Source organism: Petaurus breviceps, unplaced genomic scaffold (genome assembly GCF_028583685.1).
Source record: "Petaurus breviceps papuanus isolate PSGF00001 unplaced genomic scaffold, PetGlider_PUasm1.0 174, whole genome shotgun sequence".
In the NCBI taxonomy this organism is placed as follows: domain Eukaryota; kingdom Metazoa; phylum Chordata; class Mammalia; order Diprotodontia; family Petauridae; genus Petaurus; species Petaurus breviceps.
In genome coordinates, this window is record NW_027185761.1 from 53,025,599 (window position 1) to 53,034,567 (window position 8,969).

General features: G+C 41.6%; 1 protein-coding gene across 3 annotated transcripts in view; it reads right to left on the reverse strand.

Annotated features, from left to right (window-relative positions):
* PTPRG (protein tyrosine phosphatase receptor type G) overlaps positions 1–8,969 on the reverse strand; it is a 783,084-nt gene that overhangs the window by 352,423 nt on the left and 421,692 nt on the right. For all 3 annotated transcript variants that reach the window (XM_069084201.1, XM_069084200.1, XM_069084202.1), the window contains exon 3: positions 6,673–6,852. In XM_069084201.1, the coding sequence (XP_068940302.1) occupies positions 6,673–6,852 (180 nt within the window). The remainder of the gene's footprint in view (positions 1–6,672; positions 6,853–8,969) is intronic.

An 8,969-nucleotide genomic window follows, 5' to 3' on the forward strand; every position in this document is an offset into this window, starting at 1 on the left:
ACAGTTTTAAATATTAACTCGCTATATTCATTTTTTAATATCCAAAAGACCAAGTCTATTTTACAGATAAGTGGCTTGTAAATTTCCATTTGAAAAGAAATCCCACACACCTTTCTATTTCCTGTTCTCAAGGCTAAAATCTAGGCTTTTCTTGATAAGAAAAAAATGTCACTGGAAAAAGTAAAGGATCAGAGAGTAAGCTTCAAGTCCACAGGGTTAAAGTAAAATCAGAAAATCACAGAATTTGGGAGCTAGAAGGGCTAACTTCCCTACAGAGAAGTTTGCACAGGGGAGCTTTGGACTTTCTAGCAGTTAATAATTTGTGCAACCTTGGTGAAGTTACTTCCCTTCTCAGTCTCAGTTTGCATATCTATAAAATAGGGATGAAACCACTTAGTATCTAACTCATGAATAAGTAGTTGTAAGGTCAAAATGAAATTGTCTACACAAAGAACTCTCCCCCCAAGGGGGGAGAGAAGAGTGTAGGAGGCATTTGACCTATGACTTTATTGGTATCAGAAAGTCCCTGGGAAGAAATGGCCTCTAAAAATACAGATCAGCACCTAGGCAGCTAGGTGGTGCAATGGATAATCGGGAAGATGAGAGTTCAAATCTGGCCTCAGTCACTTACTAGCAGTGTGACCCTGGGCAAGTCACTTAACCTCTTTCAGCCTCAGTTTCCTCAACTATAAAATGGGGATCATAATAGCACCCACATCAAAGTGGGTTGTAAAGCTCTTAAAAGGTGCTTAGCACAGTATTTGGCACATAGTGGGTGCTGAATAAATTATTCCCTTCCCCCCTTCTCTGAAACTTACAGAGTCTCCTTGGACAAGAGAATGACTTGTCCATACAGCCATTACCTAGCAACAGCAGGTTTTAAATCAAATCTCCCCTTCAAAGCCTTCTTTATCTGCTATACCATATTGTCTCCCTTGGTGATTTTAAAGTGGCAAATAAGCTTTGTTATTTATTGTTATTGTTAAATTCAGTAGAGAATATTTATCTGGATAATCTAAGGATTTTTTTTTGTCAGAATTATTCAAATTTCCTGTCCACACTACCTAAAATGTCTGAAAATTCTATTTAGTTCTACAGAGCTGAACTGATTTGAAATAGATAAACAGATTAGCCACTCCCGCTAAATATATAAACACAAAAATCCCCTAGCAGTGAAAAATCTTACTACTCCAAAGAACAGAAGTCACTTAGAAAAGTGGCTAGATTGTCAGACTTGGAGTCAGAAAGACCTGTGTTCAAATCCCGCTCCTGACACTATGTGATGTAGACAAGCGATTGTTGCCTATGTGCCTCAGACAACAACACTGGTGAGTTCCCATACTTGGAATCTCCTGACACTGAGAGAATCCCAGATCCTTCCAGAATTCATTTGATATTCCCAAGGGTCTCTCATTTTACTTTTGCCATGGAGATGGAGTTAAGTTGGCCAAGTGACTTCTGATCATGAGTTTTAGTTCCATCAGTCTACCATGGAACAAATGCAAAGCAATACAGTCTTCTATCTCACTTCTTAGAAATATTCCATGACTATGTCTGAATTACTGCTGATACGCTCTCCCACTTCCTTTAAGCTTCGCTAAAATCTCACTTTCTATCAGAGGCCTTTCTTGTTCCCGTTTAATGATAGCTCCTTCTCTCTGCGGATTCCCTCCAATTTATCCTACATATATCTGTTTGTACAGCTCTGTCTGCATATTGTCTCCCCCATTAGACCATGAGATCCTTGAAGAAAGGAATTGTTTTTGTCTTTCCTTGTATCGCCAGAGCTTACCGCGATACCAGGCACCTAGTAAATGCTGTTGTCATAGCTTGATTTCTCATCATATGATATTTATTTATAAAGGACTTCTTGTACCTGTCACTATACTTAGTGCTTGGATCTTAGAACCAGTACACACATCAGACAGGATTGGGAACCGCTACAGCTCTCTAAGCCATGCATATTGGCTAAAGTCCTTGAGATGGTCTTTAAGGAGTGACTGCATTCTAAAAGCATGCACAAAGGGGCTCCTACAGATGCAACAGGTTCTGAATGACATTGAGGAGTCAGCACTGTGACAGAGATGAATCGTCGGCTTCTGCAAGACCAAGGTCATGAATCACCTTGCGGCGAGTAGACTCGCTACATGTCTACCACCTGTCATTGGTGATTTCGGAGCTGAAAGCTGTCAGTGAAACTGTTATCTTGGCAAGGTGTTGTCAAGAGAAATGAGTCAACTAGAAAACCCCATCAAGAAATCCAGTGGGTTTTCATGGCAGCCTAAGTGAACATGGCACCAGCATGACCCCAAGTTCCAACTAAGATTATGGTAAGGGAGACAAAGCTTCTTTGCATTAGGAGACCTTTTCAGATTCTTTCAGCAGCTAATGCTTCTCAGAAACTCCTAAATTACACAATATTTTCTTGGCGTGTGTATCTGCTTCTATGTACAGTATATGTGTTACTTCTGCCACTGAAGACAGGGATTGTTTCATTTTCGTTTTTGTATTCCTAGCACCCAGCAACTATCTGGAACATAGTGGGTGTTCAGTGAATACTAGCTAAGTGATGGACATTTCTCTGGGCATCACAAGGGAGTAAGACTCTAAATCTCTGAGATTATGGGACAATAATGAGCAAGAACTGTAGAGAAGACCATTTATTAAGCACATGCCTTCCTATATTTGAAAGGGACTGTGCTAAGTGCTAGAGATAAATACAAAAAGTGAGACAGTCCTTGCCTTCAAGAAGCTTATATCCTAATAAGAGAAGTCAACATGCAGCTCCACGGCACAGTGAGTAGAGTGTTTGGAATTGGACTCAGGAAGACTTGAATTCAAATCTAGACACTTGCTAGCTGAGGGACCCTGAGCTAATCAATTAACCTCTTAGCCTCAGTTTCCTCATCTGTAAAATGAGCATGACCCTCATGGTGCTGCTGTGAGACTCAACTGAGGTAATAAATGGAAAGTGTTTTACAAACGTTAAAGCTGTATAGAAAGCTGTATTATTGTTATCATTATTGTTTTTATTGGCCAAGGCTAAGTATTTTTGGTCTGGGAACTCAAAGAGATACTGAGCAGAGCCATAGGGAAAATGATTAACAATGTTCTTCCTAGGAATGGTCATGTGGATTAGATGAGAATAATAGATGGAAGTAGGGTACTTGGGGGGTATGGACTTGGCGCCTTGGCAGGGAGATATCTAGAGTGAATCACGAAAGGACTTGGGGACCCTAGATATGAGCTCTCGCTGGTAGGGTTCTACAGTGGAAGCTACTATGTTCTGCCTCCCACCTAATGGATTCAGGAGACAGAGCATAGTACCATGGCAGAAAAACGGCTGGAGAACAAGATGGCGGGCTTGGGGCTGCCTAGATATGGTGCAGTCTCACCAATCAGGAATACAGGACCCTTGGGGCGGGGAGATAAAGTACCAGGCAAGAAGTAGAGAGGAAAGTACAGTATAATACGTCAGGAAGATGGTCTAAGCTAGGTCACAGATGCTTTGGAAGGACCAGGTCTCAGTACAGGGTCCTCTTTACCCTGAGATGATAGAAAAATGAGAGCTAAGTTTCCCCAGGTTCCCTACGAAATGACCACAAAGTCATTTCCAGAAGCAGTGACCTGAAGGGCAGGCACTCAGAACACTGAATAGCAATCTGATGCCCTTGGTAGAAAAATCCTGGATAACAGAAAATCCCCAGCATGGTTGCAGCCGGCGTGTTTCCGGAGGCTCTTATTCAATGAGAAAGTAGAATCATAACAAGGTTGCTGAGCAGCTGCACTATTGGGAATAAATGTCGACCATCTGCAAATAAGGCAGGTAGGAGGAATGCTGCACTCTCTCAAAGCATAACTTAAAGGAAGGGAGCTTGACTACCCACGGGCAGCGAGCAGAGGGCACTGCCATGCTGGGCTTGCTGGTAATCATCTGAGAAGGATTTATTTTTCCTAAAAAACAGTGAATAAAGGAAGCAAGATGATGAGCAGCCATGAACAGGAGGTCTGTTATGTGGACCCCTCATGTACATTCTCTACTTTTCAGCCCAACTGGTGTGCTTCCCATTCTTGGTCCATCCCCTTCCATCACCTGACTCCAGGCTTCACACAGGCTGGCACCTGCCCATTCCTGGAACAGGGTCCCTCACGCCCTGTGCTTCAGGTTTCCTTCAGAGCTCAGCTCAGATCTAACCATTTAGAGGAAACCCATTCTGATCACCCAGTTGTGAGAGATTCTTCTGGGTGCTTACTTTATATATCTTAATAAGAATAGCTAACATTTACATAGCGCTTAGTATGAGCAAGGCACTGTGCTAAGTGCTATATAGTTATTAGCCCATTTGATCCTCACAACACCTCCAAAGGCAGGTGCTATTATTATCCTCATCTTAATTTCCTATGTACCTGGGTTTTTTTTTTCCCTATCCAATGGGATGTAAGGTCCTTTAGGGCAGAGTCTGTTTAGTTTTTGTCTTCATATTTCCTTGCTTGGAACCGAGTAGGTGTTTAATAAATGCTTGCTGAATGAGGGAATATATGAATGAATGAATGAGGAATTGGCTAGGCACTGGATCAGAAAGAAAATATGGACAGTCATTACAATAGAGTAAAAAGAATACTGGATTTAGAAGCAAGAGATTTTGGTGTGAGTACCCATAGCACCATTTGCTAGCTTTGGTGATATTTGTCAAGTCACAACCAACTCAAAATTTGGATGCTTAATCTGTAAAATGGGGATAGTATTACTTTTTCTGACCACTTTGCATGACTCTTGTTGGGATCTCTATAAAGTGGGGAGGTGGGGGAGGAGTTTGTGTGCCTGGTTCTGATTACTTCATTCTACATCAGTTCATAAATTCTTTGTATTAATTGTTGGGGTTCTCTAACGTTACATTTCGCTAATGTTCAATCATTTGTTTTGATCTATTCTAATACAGGAATTGGCAAACTTTGGGGGGCAGCGGGCCAGATTTGGCATTGGGCCATAGTTGGCTGACCCCCCCCTCCCACCTCTAATCAATGAGTGCTTCTCCTGGGCTACAGGCAGACTTTCATAAGCAGTTTTCTATGACAAATCAAATCTTTAGGGTTATACTATATATACATTCAATCACTATAAACTAAAGCAGAAGACTAAATCTTTTTAACACCATAACTCTTCTAGAGATGTCATAGTACCACAAATAAGAGAATGCCACAATCTCAGAAGAATAGAAATTATCATTTGCCCAAGGGTCAAGAGAAAAATTCATAGAGGGAGGTGGTGGGCAACAGCATATTCCCAATGATTCCTCACAAGAAAGGGTTAAAAAAAAAAGGCACCAAAGATATGTGTGATGCTTCAGATTCTTCATCTGTTAAACAGGAAGAATAGTAATATATACAACTGTGATAATGAATCCATTAATCGATAAGCATTTATTAAGTACCTACTCCTTCCCAGTGTGATGGGTACTGGGGACACAAAACCAAAGAAGCAAAGAAGCCTTACTTCGGAGGAACTCACCTTCTAATGGGAAAGTGTTATGCGATAATAGTGGAAATGATTGTGGCGATAGTGAGGAAAGGAGGTGGGCTGCTCAGGTAGAAAGACTGTCAATAGAGGGACAGCCCTGAATGGCACACTGGGACTCGGATACTTTGGTGCATTCTTCATCTCATCGGTATGAAGACTTTTACTTATGGTAGCAAAACACCCTTAGAGCCTTTTCATCCTCTGCTCTTTGTTTGCACCATCTTGTAACCCTTTCTGGAGCCCAAGAGGTCTCCCTCTAGTACTTTTACTAGAAGAATTAAGTTATTTAACTAAATGATGTTTTTACTTTTTCCAGGACTGAAGTACTTTAATACTCTAAGAATGAGAGGAAGGTTTCCAGTTTTGTAATGACTCCCTCATGGAACATTTAAGGAAAGTCAGGTATAATCTTTGCACAGGGGAAGAGGATTCATGATCTGATTATGTCGGGGGAAGATCATATATTTCAAGTTGGTAAAGACCTCAGAGGGCATCAAGGTCAGCTTTCTCATTTTAAAGATGAGGAGATTAGGACGCAGAGAGATTAGACAATTTGTCTGAGGTCATATGCGTAAGGGAGTGACAGAACTGGGAGATGAACCCAAGTTTTATTACTCCAAAATCAAGCCCTCTTTCAATGTGCTCCCCAAACTATAGTCTATGCCTATGAAATCACAACTCTTATCAAAGTATCAGTTCCTGGAAGAATGGGTCATGATGTGGGATGATCCACAAGGAATGGTTTGAGTCTCCATTTCAAAGGGCTTGGAAGGTATTCATGTACACAGAAATAATGACTTGAAATATCTAAATGCTAATGGTAAAGAGACAGTTACCAGCAGTTTACTCCTCCCTTCTGAGTTTCCCAAACTTTAGTGTTTGATCCCAGGCACCCTTGTTCGACTGAGCCAGTGACTTAAGAATTCCCATTTACCTCTCCCTCCAGTGTTCTTGACATAATGTGTTCTGTGGATGTCAAGAAACATTGTTCCAAAGACAGTGGGTTAGTCCAAGTATTCATGAGATATTCTCAAAAGGCTCAGCCAGAATAATACCTTAGAAATCAATACAAAGGTACCATTTTATACAGTTCTGAGCATCTGGGCCATTTTCTTGGCCGGCCAAGGAAAGAACATTTGAAGAAGAACCCATACCTGTTTTCCCTGTGTTTTTCATCCACGTTTTGTTGGAGGATTCATTATCAAAACCATCCAGCTGCAATTCCTGGTATTCATCCCCAACTCGCGCTTGCTGATCCACAATATCTATTGGGGACTGGTGACGGCCACCACAACTCACACTTGATGTAACCCAGTGTTCAGGACCATAGGTTCCTGTGAAAGGAAAACAACATTTTAATACTGATAGCCTTGCCATTTAGGGAACGAATATGACTCAGGAAAGCAGACACTAAATTTCCCTAGGTAATGCTAGCACAACTACGATTGCGGCAGCTGAAAAGGTTAAGGCGTTAAAAATGACGAAAGGGTCAAAAGCCATGTACCTGATACAGAGCTTGGATTATTTTTTTTCTCCCTCTAGCAGTTGGGAAGGGTATGTTACTTTAAATAGTTTGGTGTGATCATTTGCAATCAAATGCTTGCTAATTTATTTTTAATCGGCTTCGAGAATTATTACCTAGTGGAAGGATTGTCAAGGTTGTTCAAGTGTGCCCCCACCCCCATGTTTACTAAGTTTTCTAAAATGATCTTAATTTACTGATCAGAGTAGCAGCCTAATCATTTTGGTCTGTGGTGCCATTCTGGAAATAACAGCAGCGTTCTACTTAAGCCCGAGAGTCTGTACAGAAACCAAGAAAGAAATTAAACGTAGAAAAAATAACTCGAATGGAGAAAGAGGAGGAGAGGGTATTTAGAAAAAAAATCCGAATTCTAGCATAATGAATGTCAAGGAGACTAGAGAAAGGATTAGGAGGTTATGGGGCCTTAGAAATAGCAATTTTGATAGACTAAGAAAGGACTGCTGACTATAAGAGGTTGACATAAAATAGGTAATGAAGATGTATTTGTCAATGTAGGCGACTCCCAGTAGGACAACTCTCTCCAACAAAGCAAACAGCAACTCAGAATTATACGGAACACTCAGGGGCATAACTTAAATCAACCAAACAAAAAACTTTTTTCTTTTGGACTGATCTTCCAAGTTTCCTGGGCTAAAAGATCATTCTACCTGGTCTTTCCATTGACTCTGCTGCTGTCCCAGGATTTGTTCAGGGGTGCTATTTTATGGTTGTTGGGGATGAATATGGGAGAGCTATAGCAATTTACTGCTTCCTTCACCATCTTGGCTCCCAGAAGTAGCAAAAAGCAACTTAAAAATATATACTATGTGTCAGGTACTGTGCTAGGGACACAAAGTCAAAAATTAAGCCATCTCTGAACTTGAAGAGTTTATAATCTACTGGGGGGACAATATGTACACAATGGAGCATCACACAAAGCATGAAAGGTAGATACAAGGTAAAGCCTTACCCAAGGACACACAATGGGTATTGATTTAAGTCCCACCCCTTTAGCCCTCCTTGTGACCACAGGCTAGTCCCTTAACCTCGCTGGGCCTCAGTTTCTTCACCTATGAAATGAGAGGGGTTGGTTTAGATGGCCTCTGAGCTCTATACAGCACTGTATCTCTCATCTCTGATGGGTCCAAGGCAAGATTTAGCCCAGACAGTGGGTCTTCTCCTCACTATACCAGGCTATTTCTCCAACACTTCCATAAATAAGATCATTATTTTCCCTCTAAATTTTGGTGTGAGAATTTCCAAGTTTCCTGTTTAGGTCTGTCACTGGCATTCACTCAGAGGCCTATGTTAGCAGGGGGTAACCTCTGCCTTCCCTGACTCTGTTACACCATCAGTTACTGGCAACATCTCTCACATCTGTGCTTTTCTCTCAAAATGTGTTGGGGGGTGACCCTGGAAAGTTTTTTTTTTTTAATGCTTCCATTACCAGCACTGTTAGCACCAATGGGCTACAGCAGCAGCCTCCTGGCAGGCCTTTTGGATTCTCTCCTAATATATCTTCTACACAACCACCAGATTCATATTGCTTATGGATTCTTCTCTATGCTCTGTTCTTAAGTCTTTACCTGAAGGGGCACTATGATATCCCAAAGAGAAAATTCACTCTGGAATGAGAGAACCTGGGTTCAAATCTCACCTCTGACACTTTGTGACCTGGGAAGAAGCCACCATACTACCCTAGGCCTCAGTTTCCTCACCTGTAAAATTAGGGGGACTGGATTGGATGGCCTCTAAGCTCCCCTTCAGCTATGGCTCTGGGCTGCCATCATCCTCTTGATTCAAATTTAATGTCTTCTACATATTACCCAAAGGCAGGCACTAAGACCTGACATCACCCAACCGTTTCCAGGTTCACCCCCCAACACACACACACACACACACACACACACACACACACACACACACACA